The sequence below is a fragment of the Annulohypoxylon maeteangense genome (genome assembly GCF_022496945.1).
Source record: "Annulohypoxylon maeteangense strain CBS 123835 unplaced genomic scaffold GGS22scaffold_14, whole genome shotgun sequence".
NCBI lineage: Eukaryota > Fungi > Ascomycota > Sordariomycetes > Xylariales > Hypoxylaceae > Annulohypoxylon > Annulohypoxylon maeteangense.
This window is the reverse complement of record NW_025953261.1, coordinates 888,177-901,135: the sequence shown is the minus strand read 5'-3', so window position 1 is coordinate 901,135 and position 12,959 is coordinate 888,177. Positions and strand designations below refer to the sequence as shown.

The 12,959-nt window shown below is 42.7% G+C and overlaps 4 protein-coding genes across 4 annotated transcripts; 1 reads left to right on the top strand and 3 right to left on the bottom strand.

Moving 5' to 3' along the window:
* Positions 1 to 2,774: 2,774 nt before the first annotated feature.
* Positions 2,775 to 3,351, bottom strand: GGS22DRAFT_190918 (uncharacterized protein; the record flags this gene model as incomplete). The annotated part of the gene is made up of 2 exons (XM_047965053.1): positions 2,775 to 2,820; positions 2,870 to 3,351. The coding sequence occupies 2 exons, from the start codon at positions 3,349 to 3,351 to the stop codon at positions 2,775 to 2,777; spliced, it is 528 nt and encodes a 175-aa protein (XP_047816775.1).
* Positions 3,352 to 5,659: 2,308 nt separating this feature from the next.
* On the bottom strand, positions 5,660 to 6,263 carry GGS22DRAFT_190917 (uncharacterized protein; the record flags this gene model as incomplete). Its single annotated transcript, XM_047965052.1, has 2 exons — positions 5,660 to 5,705; positions 5,755 to 6,263. The coding sequence occupies 2 exons, from the start codon at positions 6,261 to 6,263 to the stop codon at positions 5,660 to 5,662; spliced, it is 555 nt and encodes a 184-aa protein (XP_047816774.1).
* A 1,794-nt stretch (positions 6,264 to 8,057) lies between these two features.
* GGS22DRAFT_42570 (DUF1295-domain-containing protein) lies at positions 8,058 to 9,821 on the top strand. Its single transcript, XM_047967060.1, has 2 exons — positions 8,058 to 9,271; positions 9,334 to 9,821. Exons 1-2 carry the CDS (start codon positions 8,124 to 8,126, stop codon positions 9,662 to 9,664), a joined length of 1,479 nt encoding a protein of 492 aa, XP_047816773.1. The 5' UTR covers positions 8,058 to 8,123; the 3' UTR covers positions 9,665 to 9,821.
* Positions 9,822 to 10,107: 286 nt separating this feature from the next.
* Positions 10,108 to 11,561, bottom strand: GGS22DRAFT_190915 (glycoside hydrolase family 7 protein; the record flags this gene model as incomplete). The annotated part of the gene is made up of 3 exons (XM_047965051.1): positions 10,108 to 10,165; positions 10,218 to 10,348; positions 10,410 to 11,561. 3 exons carry the CDS (start codon positions 11,559 to 11,561, stop codon positions 10,108 to 10,110), a joined length of 1,341 nt encoding a protein of 446 aa, XP_047816772.1.
* Between the last annotated feature and the right edge of the window lie 1,398 nt (positions 11,562 to 12,959).

Below are 12,959 nucleotides of genomic sequence, written 5' to 3'. Positions count from 1 at the left end.
CCCTAAATAACAATCATTAAAAGGTTTAATAATAATTAAAAACCTTAAACATTTATTTAAAACTTTAAATATTCATTGGAAATTATAAATATTTATTTTTATTTATTTTTTATTTATTATTTATTATTATTTATTATTTATTATTTATTATTTATTATTTATTATTTATTATTTATTATTTATTATTTTATTATTTTATTACTTTATTATTTTATTATTTTATTACTTTATTATTTTATTAATTTATTACTTTATATATTTATAAGTTTATAAATTTAAAATTACGCGTTTATAAGTTTATAAATTTATAAATTTACGTAATTATAAGTTTATAAATTTAAAGTTACGCGTTTATAAATTTATAAATTTATAAATTTAATAATAATTTTAATATAACGTATTATTTAATAATAAAAATTTTTAAATGGTATTAATATATATATATATAAAAAAAAATAAAAAAAATCGTATATAAAAAAAAATGTAAAAAAAAAAAATGAAAAAAAAAAGTTTCAAGTTTTTTTTTCTTAATAAAATATTATTATAATTATAAGTGTAATAAATAAAAAGGAAAAGTAACGATAAAAAAAAAAGTAACGAAAAGGAAAGTAATGTTAAAAATTTTAAAAAAAAACTTAAAAGTTTAAAATTTTTAAAATTTTCGAAATTAAAAAATAATAAATATTATTAATTTTATTAACGATATATTACTTAATTTAAAAAAATTATTTTTTAAATAATTATTAAAAATTTCCAGTTATTATTAAACGTTTTTAATAATTATTAAATTTTTTTAATTATTATTAAACGTTTTTAATAATTATTAAATTTTTTTAATTATTTTTAAATTTTTATAATTATTATTAAACTTTTTTAATTATTATTAAACTTTTTTAATTATTATTAATCATTTTTAATAATTATTTTTAAGTATTTAATTATTAATTTATTATTTATAATAATTATTTTCAAGTTTTAATTATTATTCGATTATATTATTTCCCGTTATAGTAATTATTTAAATTAAGTTATCGTTTTTTCGAAAATTGTAAATTAACTGTCCAAAGTGCTTATTAATACCGAAAATACCTGTAAAGGTGAAAGGGTTTAAACCGATGCGCTGCAAGTGCTGACGGCTAAAAGCCGTGTAAATCAAAATAAAGTATGGATCACTGTGTGGTGTTTTTTCAGTGGCCAAGCCCCTTAAGCAGACTTTAGTTACAGCGGCTGCCACCATAATTTGGTGAATTAATGTAAATTTTTGGTGCGAATCTTCGCCCCTTTTAGGGCAGTTTCTATGGTCCACGGTATGTCAGTCAGCACCACCTGGACAGCTAGCACCGTATCAAATGAGGTGTAAAAATATCCCCCCATCGGGCAAAATAAGCGTATCAGTATGATTAGCAGCAGCAAAAATACGTAGATAATGATATTTTACGCACAGTCCAGAATAGTACCTACTAGGTACCTAGGTACCTAAGGTAAGTACGTAGTAATCAGTGCACCTGACTCCTCGGTGTGCGAACGGTAAAAAATACTACGTAATTACATATAGGTACTTAGGTACCTAGGTACCTAATTAAGCATTTCCTACTAAGTACTAGGTAGGTACCTACCTAGGTACTGTGGATTAGATTACTCACCCACCTACATTATTCTGGATTGGGTCAGCCTAGTGGATTACTAAGGTTACCCCTGAATTAGTCAGCTAAGACACGTTCCGAGGAAGTGCGTCAGGTTTACAAGAGTAATCCTAATGGGATGGAGTTAAGGATTCCGATAGGATATTTACCAATTCTGTTGGTGAGTATTTGTACTCTCCATTACCGATCGGTACGCTTCGTCGAGTCTACAACCATTAAAATTAGCACAGAAAGGGTAATCATACTAGGTAATGTGATCCAGCACGTAGTATATTTCGCCATCAAGAACGGATAATCGACCTCCCTACTCGCCTATGAAATCATTCCACAACTCCCCAACGCCGTAACCTAATAGGTACCTAGTATACACTTAGGGTGACTTGGTACCTAGGTAGTAGAAAGAATCCAATTAGGCTACTCGAGCAAGTATTTTGTTCCAATTGCTCTGGTGTATCGGTTTCCTATACGATGTATCCCATCACTCGTCCCGTTCGTCTTTATCGTAGGGTTGTCAAGGTAATCCGTGGACATGGTTTCTGGACGAGGGTTAGTACGTAGTAAGCTTCGTCTTGTTATTATACCCGACCCTAGTCTTTCACGTTTACTTACCAGTTGCTACTCTACTATGCCTTAAGTTCATTTTCAGGTACCAAATAGGGGATCCATTTCCCTGTCCTCCAACGAAGAACGAAAGAGTGGTTGCGTAATCCAGTTCTTCGGGTGTTATTCACGAAATAGGTGTGGATTTAACAGGCTTCTTATCGAGGTCGTCGTAGTATGTTGTCAACCGTCTAGTAGACCAGTCAACCGACGTTTCGAAGATGGAATCTCCGTCGGGTAAATGAAACAAGTCTCTCCAACTAGTCGAGAATATCGCAAAATATGGGGCTAGGCGTATAGTGATCTTCAGCCCTACTCCAGGACGGGTCGATTGTTTAAGAAAAACGCGATCGTTAACGTAGAAATCGAAGAGGAATTCCTAGATCAGGGCTCAGTTAGGTCTGACCTCAAGAAAGTCTAGTTGAAAGCTTACCTAGTATTGGACTTCCTCTTTAATAATCATCTATTGCATGGGATTGACGCACAGTCTTCGGCCTTTCAAGGCACCGCGTACTCCCATTTGGCATGAAATCAAGTCTCAGACATGTCATCCAAGCCTAATTGGGCGAACCGATTCCTACAGGATGCATTAGTTTGGGGCGTTGCTTCGCGTCAGAGAAACTTACTCAAAGATTACAGGTTCCCGCTTGGGGGCAGGCTTGGGAATCGAAGTGATCATAGGTTCTATCTCTTCGAATTTACGCAGAGCCTCTTGTAGAAACTCGATAAAAAATCGATGCCCGCACACATCGAATTCATCCGTTCTATTATCCACACGGTCGTACCATTCCAGACAAGTTTGGCGGCCGTCAATCGCCCGTTCCACCTTCGTTCTGACTTTTCGTGGCATCCGTATCATGGTAGGTGATTGAATGATAGCATCAATCTTTGCGCTTAATTTCCTTATCGATGTGGCATATCTGGAAGCATTGTTATTTCTTCGTCGACTTGGCAAGCTTGTATTGTGTCTCCCTAGTGCTGACGACATTGTAGATGTTGCTTGAGGTGTATAACCACAAGCGCGGTACGTGTCGTCTAACCAAGTTAAAAACGCATCGGTATCGATTTTACATTGGTTGTAAGTTTCTTCCAATGATGTTGGTAGCATTTTGGATGGTTGTTGACAGAAGTGCGGTAAAAGGCGCTCGAGTTCCGAGGTTTAGAAGAAAAAAAAAAGAAAAGAAGTTAAGATATCGTAGACTAGGTAGACAACTACGAAGAATTTGCGCACCCATTGGTTGTGACATACGTACCTCTGTAGAAAATAAATGAGTGGGGCTATGGAATTTATGATACGGATGCATCTTTTGCAGATGGGTATGGTGGTTTGTAAAATTAAGAGGCCAGAGGTGCTGTCGCGTAGGATGATACCGACACGCTTCCCCACGCCTCCAGGAGCGAGCTCATCCCGTAAGATGGTCTTTGATTAGGACAACTACCTCGACTCAAGATATTCTAACCGATATGGCCGAACATAGTCGTTTACCTATAGGTAAGTAGGTACCTAGGTAAATACTACTCAAAGTTCCCCGAACTACCCGTAATCTCGAACTGCCAACTTACTAGGTAGCCGCCTTGCGACATCTGAATTGCGAGAGTGAAACTTTTCTATTAACTTCCGATTAGCAATCAACAGATTAAACCTAGTATAATATCATTTTTCTCAACCCAAGATTTTTCATCCTGTCAGTGCGACGAGATTATTCCTCGTGGAAGAGGCAATTAGCTTGAGGTTTACCTCTTAGCTGCCTCAATATTTTATTTCTCGTTAGGTATCTTCCAAGGTTCGTTCATGTCATGTAACAACAACGTTATTGATCTTACCTTAATAAAGTCCATGCCTGTAACTTAACGAACTAACCTAGGTGCCATAAGTAGGTAGTAATCATCTCTATCTTGTGTGGAAGTATGTATACCTACCTGTACAACCTTGAAACCTTGGAACCTGTGAAACAAACGGAGTATCGATTTCGTTTACATCGTTTGGTATGGATTGACATGAGATATCATATATAGGACGATTATAAGCTTAAGATATTTATTAATATTTTATAATAGGTACCTAATAAGTAAACACCTACTTAGGTACCTGTATAGATCAAATTTTATGTTTTAGAAAAATATAAAATCTACTAGGATTATCTTTAGAACGGAAAAAAAGCCTCATCTGTATGTATACCGTGTTCTCCATGGCAATAGTAGGTAGTTTGGAGCTTCTCGCGTGGTAACGTCGTTGTTTCCTTGTTATTTAGTTCCCCCTCGTGATATTTCATCTAGCATGCGAACTTTTGACGGTATTCGGACCATCTCTTTTGTTTATGCCTTTAATTAAGATGATAATATGGCGTGGCTCGAGATATGCCTTGTTCTTTCCCTGCCTACCTTATTTTAGCGAATGGGACGAGAGAAAAGAGTGAATTGTACGTACCTAATGGTAGTACATCTAAATGTAGGTAGTCAACCTACGCAGCTCCAATAATACTTACGCCCTTTTCATTTGCTAGAGGATATTATATAGCTCAATTCATACATCTTAACATGTTTACTAGAACTAAGCTTGGGAGTAAGCACAAGGGGGGATTATCCTACTAGAATCTAGTATATGGTTTTCCAACGGGTAAAATGAAATTATCAGTTTCCAAGTAGGTACCCTATTTTAGCAACTACCCGAACCGTCGATCTCTCCATCCCAAATATCTTCGAAATAGAGGCCAATAATTTGGGACTTTAGTCAAGGATCTGAATTTACTATACGAGTTGTTGTGGAAACATCCCCTAATGTTATTGCACTGAGGGTTTCGACGTAGATGGGACTTGTTGATCAATCGACGAAGGACACCTCTGGAGAAGAATTCGTAAACTCCATACGCCAGCAGATTGCCTATGTTCATGATGTTTTACCTCTTGATTTTATCCCCGAGGCTTTCTGCCGTCAAATAGGACACGATGCCATCATACCGTTTCTCCCGCAAGCCGGTCCTTGAAAGTACTGTTAAGAAAGTCTACCACTAGAGTGTATAAACCAAGCCTCGTCTGATAATTGGCGAGCCCATAAAACTGGGCAGTTCAAGAAATCTCCGAAAGCGCTGAATATCCGGGTTCGGTGGTGGTTGAAAGAACGAGTATTAAGCTAATTTGTCGGCGTGGAGATCCTAATGTGTGTTAGTATTTCTTTTAGCCTTAGAAGTAGAATCTAATCAAACTTACCTATAATGAGGCAACTCGTGTGTTTGTAACTTCATCCCGGACCGAATGAGAAGGAGTCCGTTGGTACGCCAAGGCACCAAGTGCTTCAATATCTCTCTCTCTCACTTGTAACCGATCGATAGCCGAAGGAAATGGTTCAAATCGTTGAAGATTATAGGTCACTCTGATCGGAAGTATTGTACCCGGGTGTTTCTTAATAAGATGGAATTCTAAGGGTCATCTCCGTTCTCGATTTCAAGCTGCGAGAATCGATTCCTATACGATGTTAGCTGAAATCCGCTTCCGCGTAAGAAAATTCACCTACTCAAAGCAAATGCCATGATCCACAGAAGGTGTTTTATGGGCAGACATGCGGATAGCAGCATTGGTGAACTCTAGCTCGTTGAATCTTGTTTGGGCGTGTATTAAGAATCGAATAAAATGACGGTGGCCCACGACGTCGAATTCATTTGGCTTGTTTTCTGTAGCCTCAAACCACTCCAAACATTTCTGGCGGACATCAATTGCGCGTTGCAATCTAACTTTAATTCGCTTAGGAATTCGTATTGTCGGGTGAGATTCGAGGATAAAATTGACTCGCTCATTCAGTTCCCGCAGGGAATACTGGTATGGACTGCCTCTTCGTTGCCTTCGTCTCGACTGAAATTGAAACCGTTCCGTCTGGCCAGATGTTGTAGGTAGTGGTAGAAATGTGGCGGTAGTTGTTTCGATTGTACGATTACATGTATGAACAGTATCGGCTAACCAGGTTATAAATGCGGTGGTATCAAGTTTACCCTGAGCATATGGCTCTTCCAAAGTTTGTGGGAGCATTTTTCCAAGTTCTATAAATTGTTGTGTGAAAGAAATTTAGGTTTAGGAAAGTCGAAAGTCGCAAGAAGATGTTAGAGTATCACGCATCAGACTGCCGTCTAGGTTTTGCGAGCCTATTGGCTGAGAGATACATTCCGAGCAAGATAACTGAGTGGGGCTATAGAATTTATGACAACGATAGGTAGGTATTCTCTGGGTGGGTATGGTAGTTAATAGAATTGATGATGACAGGGGTGCAGTCACGCGTAGGAAGATACCGACGCGCCTCCATACGTCTCCTAGCAGTGAGCCTGTCCCGAAAGATTTCCGTTGACTAAGACTAACAGATTCGATGGGTTTTACCCAAAATAAACCAAACTTGCCGTCTAGGTATCTTTAAGAATTATAGAAAGCCTCTCCAACTAGGTACTAGTAATCTTGAAATGTGAACTGAACTGCTTTACGATATTACTTTGAATTGTTAACTTATGGATTAAAGTCGGTGTAGCATCATTTTATCAAATCAAGATACTTCATCGTGTCGACGTGATTCGTCCCTAAATACCTAGGCAATGAACCTGAGGTTTACTTATTAGCTAGGTACCTATCTACCTAGTAGGTACCCAGGTACTAAGTGTCAGACATTGGTCTTCCTCCAGGTCAGTAGCTAGAGGTCTATGGGATCGGGATTCGGCCTGTTGAGTCCCCGTGAGGGTCCTGTTGGCCGCTAGTCCTAGGAGCAGGATAGACAAAGAGCTTCACCTGTATGTATACCGTGTTCTCCATAGCGAGGGTAGTTAGGGGCTCTTCGCGCAACAACATCGTTGTTTCCATGCCTTTTGGTTCCGCCTTATGGTAGCAGCCTAGGTAGGTACCTAGGTAATCAAGACTACACATTTTCTCTGGTGTAAAAATATATGCTCTATAGGTACGTGACAGTATGAACCCACTATAATTCATTAGCACGATAGTGAGTAGTATCGTCAGGTCCTATAGAATTGTGGTTCGACAAGTAGGCGATTAGTTAGTAGGTAGTCAGTCTAGGCTAGAGTGGACAAATCTGTTCTCTCATCCACAGGTACCTATACATGTCGCGTTCCTAGGTGAGTAAGTAATATCCTAGGAGAATGGGCAGCAAAAGTCGTAGAATCAGTATACCCACTGACCTTGGAAATACTATAAGTAGATAAATTATTGGGGGTTTACTACCTATGATTCGCTTGAGTTTGGAAACCTACAGACAAGCACTGGTATATATTTGCTTTACGTGTTTCTCATCCAACAACTTAGCAATTAATGTCATGGAAGGAATATGTACTATGTAACATCCAAGTCAATTAGAGCCAACCAATATTAGTTTGTCGATCAGACACCTGAGCACTACAAGCGTAGCATTACGGTATATGCACCTATTCCATATAAGCCCCTTATTATCAACTAATGCGTGATAAAAGACCTTTTTAGTGCAAACCCCACATAAATAAATAGATTGATTTATGCATGAATTCAAACAAACTGATTAGTAATATTACTGGATTACCTAATCAATCTCCCCCTATTAACATCATTTTATTCAGGGGAAGACGCATATTCTTCTTCCACACCATCAAGATATGTTTCATACCTTCTTTATGCTATTCATTATGATGGTGTTTTATTGTTGTAGAATTAATGCAAATTTGCATTGCCGAAAAGTGTCTTATACGTCATATGAATGTAACGGCTACGTCATCTTCTCCTCACATACCATATCTCATACCTACAAACCGAATGAACCTTCCTGTCTCAGTTGATAAATTCTCATTTAAGTACCTACCAATTAATACCCAGAATGCTTACCCTCTCATAGTTACTACGTAAGTAAGATCATCTTCATTGACAATGGCTGAGCAAGATCGCTTCGGTGGTTGGTTTGGTGGGAACAAAGCCGATAAAGTACAAGAAAAGGCACAGCAAGCCATTCCCAAAACCTCTGGTGCTGAGCAGGACAGATATGAACGTTCCTTTGGTGGCGACAAGCTATCTTCTACCAGTCAAATTAACGAAAGTCTCCCTCAAGTATCGGGGGCTGAGCAGGATCGATACGGCCGCTGGTTTGGCGGAGACAAGCTTGGCGACATTGAGAAGCAGCTTCCAAAAACCTCAGGAGCTGAGCAAGATAGATATGAACATTGGTTTGGTGGCCACAAACTTCCCACTAGACTTGACATCGAGAAGAGACTTCCTAGGACTTCGGGAGCTGAGCAAGATAGGTATGAGCGTTGGTTCGGTAGACACGACGGGCCGCCTGCTACACAACTAAAGGGGAGCCTGCCTACGGGATCTGGTGCAGAACAAGACCGTTACGGAGCCCACTTCGCGTCCAACCGCCAAGCCAATGTCAGATTTGTTGGCACGACCTCGACACTAGGCCTTGTTCAACATGCAATTCTTCCCTCCTTTGGATTCCATGGCGGTCTCAGCATCATTGCCTATGGCGTAGGCCGTTACACTGACACTGTCGCAGCCAAAGATTGGCTGTGGCCCAGCGGACAGGTCGCCAATGCATGGTGGAGTGCCATCGGTGCTCCCGTCGTATACGAAGGACTATCCCTCTCGGAAGCATGGGATGCCCTATCGTATAACCAGAAGCTTCTCCTTGTCGGGGTCAGTGCTTGGGGTATTCGCCTGTTTTACCGTGTTGCATCGCGCACCCTTCGACGTGGCAAAGATGACCCTCGTTACGAAACATCAGCTAGAAAGAAACCGGATTTCTGGAACAAGGCATTCTTTACCATGTTTCTCCCGGAAGCTCTCATCCAGACGTTGATCTCTCTACCTTTCACATTGCCATTCCGAGCTCCGATTGCCAGTGCCCTAGCTGCGCCGTTCCCCGAAGCTATTACCATTTCTCATAGCCTTGCTATTTTCCTCTTCACGGCCGGGTATTCCCTAGAAGCTCTAGCCGATTCTCAACTGGAAGCCCACAGCCGTACTGCGAGTGCTGAACTCAATCGTGAGGGCGTATGGAGTATTGTCCGCCATCCAAAGTAAGTTTCATCAAATCCACACCCTGGGCAGGTAGAAGTAACATGACGCTAATTACTTACAGCTACCTTGGTGATGCTCTGTGCCATTTATCTTTCCCACTGCTCCTCTACAGTGCCGGACAACTCCACCCACTCACAATCGTTGGACCCATCGCCAACTACATCTTCCTCCGTTTTATTGGAGGAGATAAGGAAAACGAGGAGAATCAAGAAAAGCGCTACTCCAAAGGAAACCCTGTGAAGTACCAAGAGCTCCAACAATACAAGCAGTCCAAGAACAGCTTTTGGCCCGGTTTGGGTGAAGTGAGTAATAAGTGGGTATGGGCCATCGCCACAGCGGGGCTTGGCGGTGTCGTTCTCGAACGATCCCTAAACAGTCTCCTAAGATCTTAAAATCGTATTATAGGTACGGAAGCCACAAAACCTCGTTTCTCTGTATTCGTATTTGTACTGCTACCCTTATTCCATAAATACCTACCTTAGGGACCTACCTAGGTAGTTACCTAATTAAAACATTCCAGTTTACGTCCTTTGAAATGCACGTACCTAGTAGGTACGTAGGTACGTGAACCATATGCTCTAGATTTAGTGTTCATAGTCTTATAATGATTCGATTGTCGTGACGAATAATCCATTGCGCTGAATAGGAACGTTTAAGTTTATTCACGTATAATATACATCACGGCAGTAGCGATAGGTATGTTTAATGGAGACAACACGATCCGTTTTATTCTCGCTGGAGCTAAATAGGGGGAACAATCTGATGCGAAAGGTAGAGATATATACATGTGTAGAATATATACGGCCGTAAAGCCTCTTGTCCTTTAGCCCATAGCTTAGACAGTGACGGTAGAGCCAATAGGTCCGAAGCGGATGTTGGACCAGACGACCTTGCTGTGAAGTTGTTAGTCATCGAGTATCTAATAGACTAAGAGGGAATACGTACGCATCGGGGATCTTAGCCTCGACGTCGGAGGGAACACCAGAGTCCTGGGCGCAGTCACCACGGTCACCACCGGGCTGACCGGCCTTCTCAGGGGGGTAGCTAGAGTCGAGCCACAACATGTTGGCGTAGTGCTATAGGGCGAAGTGTTAGCAAAGTGAAAATTCGGGAAACGAGGGTCAAGGGGGAGCTTACGTCGTCCCAGATGGACATGACAAGGACCATGGGGATATCAAGAGCGGAGTTGAGCTGGTCGAAGCCGCCGACCTCAGTGAAGCGGTCACGGTCACCGAAGGCAGTAGTCTCAGCTTTACAGTATTCAGGGGTGATGTCGGCGGTGGCGGGGAAGCCGGAGCCGGTGGGGCCGGGGATCTCGATCTTCTTGCCGTTTTGGACGAAGAACTGGGTCAGCTTGTTGTCGGCGAACTGGCTGACGACGGTGAACTTCTTGCTCGTGTCGACGGTCTTGCCCTTGCCGTAGAAGTCGTGGTTGCCCATGCGGTACGGGTTGTAGTCACAACCGTTGGCGTCACACTTTCCGGCAAATCGGTCGTCGGAGTAGGTACCACCGCAACCGTCATTCTCGCAGACGTGGTAGTTGTTGTCAGTGCAAGGGTGGGGGGTGAAGGCGAAGGAGTGAGAGTTGGACTCCCAGACGTCGATCTCAGCACAGCAGGCACCGTACGGGCCGACACCGGCGTTCGCGTCGTTGGTGGATGGCTTCCATCCCTCGACGTTGGCCTTGCCTCCGACGAACTTCAGGTCACGGGCACACTGAGCGTCACAGTAACCGGTACCATACTTGGCACCGGCCTTGTTGTTGGGGTAGCTGGCCATGCCACCATCCTCCTCCATAGCGACGAAGTAAAGAGCGGCGTTAAGACCACAGTCGACGGTGGAGAGGTCGACATCGAAGGTGAACTCGTTTCCCTTGAGGGAGAAAGTCTGGTACTTGTCCGCGCCGTTCATCAGGTAGAATCGGGAACCGATGTTGGTACCGTAGTCGTGCTTGGTGAGGAACTTGAGGGTAAGAGCGTCACCGCTGGTGGAGGCACCGTAGGTCTTGCTGTAGTCGGCACCCTCGATGGCGCACTTGGTGGCGCAGTCCTCAGCGGAGCTACACTCTGAAGTCCACTCGTTGCCGTCGTAGCAGTTAGTCGTGCCGGAAGTAGAGTGAAGCCATCGCCAGTTGGAGTCGATGGTCACTTCGGCGTTGGTCGCGGTACAGGAACCACTTCCACTGCACTTCTTCCAGCTCAGCTTGGGGTGAGTCTCGGACTGCTCCTTTCCGACCTGCTGGGCGGATGCCAACCCGAGAAGGGCGGCCGACACGGCAAGGGACAACATTTTGCTGTGATGTTACCAAGGTAAGATGTTCTAAACCTGGAGGACGATAGTGAAGCGTAAGACCAGAAACATGGTGTGGCATCTGGGACTCGACTCGGTTATATACACCAACGACGTGGTGTTTTGCCCAGCAATTAACTTTCTCGACTCCATATTGCCGGCAGCAGGCTCCGACTCGACAAGGTCAAATTGTGGCAGGGCATAGTCGATCACTGACTTTCTCGGCCCTATGACCATTTTGAATTAGATTAAAATCTCAATTATGCTGCTAAGGCTCCGGCGGGTGTTTCGAGAACGAAGGGCTGTGGTTGGTCCCCCACGATATAGTACAGCCTACACCATGTTCATTCTCGAATCTTGGGGGCGACGATACAAAACGGTAGACCCAGATAAGAGAGTTGTCACTGCCCAAAACGGTCGTCGTACGTTGATATGATTAATGTGGCCAATAGAAAGAGCGCGTTCGAGGGGTGTGGCGATCTAAATGATGAACCAAGAAAAGGGTTGCTGATATTAGAATCTTGGAGGGTTTACCACATATTTCCGACTCAATATAGATTGGATGGTATAGGTTTCAGGATCGTGGCCCGAAGTAACCTGGGGTATTTGCGGGGAATGGGGAGAGGCGTTGATTCGGGGATGTCAGGCGTGGCATGATGGACGTATTTGCCCCAGTGATGGCTCTGCGGCCCGTTATGTCCATCCCGGAGATCGAGCCGCCGCTTTGGAATGAAAATGAGATGGCGAAGCGGGGCCTCCAGAGGGAACATTCACGCTAGAACGGAGGACGATTCCTCCACCGGAGTCTTAAGCGAGCCCCAACAACGGAGATGACGCGAGGCCAAAACCGCGATCAATTATATCATACCTCCGAATTTGCATCGTAAGATGATGGTCTGAAGTTGTAATGTTAGAGAGTCTTGCGAGGAAACGGATCACGCAATAGATACCCAAAGTTTTCGAGTTTCTGAATACGTTCTGGTGTGCATGATTTTAGCCATGCCAGCGCCACAGCGCGAGGGGATCTTAGCAGCAAGATCTGGTGTAACCTTAGGAAGCGATAGGATTGGAGGAATAGGTTGCTAATGGAAACGATCGACAGGTTGAAATGCCGTTAATGTCTATGATGCCGAGATTGGGGTAGTGGAAAATATCTGTCGATATTATCCAGGGATGTAACGGACGCCAAGTCAGGTAAGCTCCGTAAAGAGAGCCTGGTAAAGGCAATTGCTACTGTCTTCCACTGTCCAATATGTTTAGCCAATTGATGCCGGACCCCTTGGAGTAAACTCATGCAGGTCCTCGCGTGGTATGGTTCGTCCAAACTTCCAAACTTCATCTTAGCAAGTGACCAAATCGCCAAGACCGGTCGAACTCTGAGCCGAATATCTAGCTATT

Excerpts from the sequence above, each read along its gene's own strand:
- GGS22DRAFT_42570 (XM_047967060.1), top strand. The coding sequence starts at position 8,124 with ATGGCTGAGCAAGATCGCTTCGGTGGTTGGTTTGGTGGGAACAAAGCC. Across the intron at positions 9,272-9,333 it reads AGTATTGTCCGCCATCCAAA|CTACCTTGGTGATGCTCTGT; the intron begins GTAAGTTTCATC and ends AATTACTTACAG.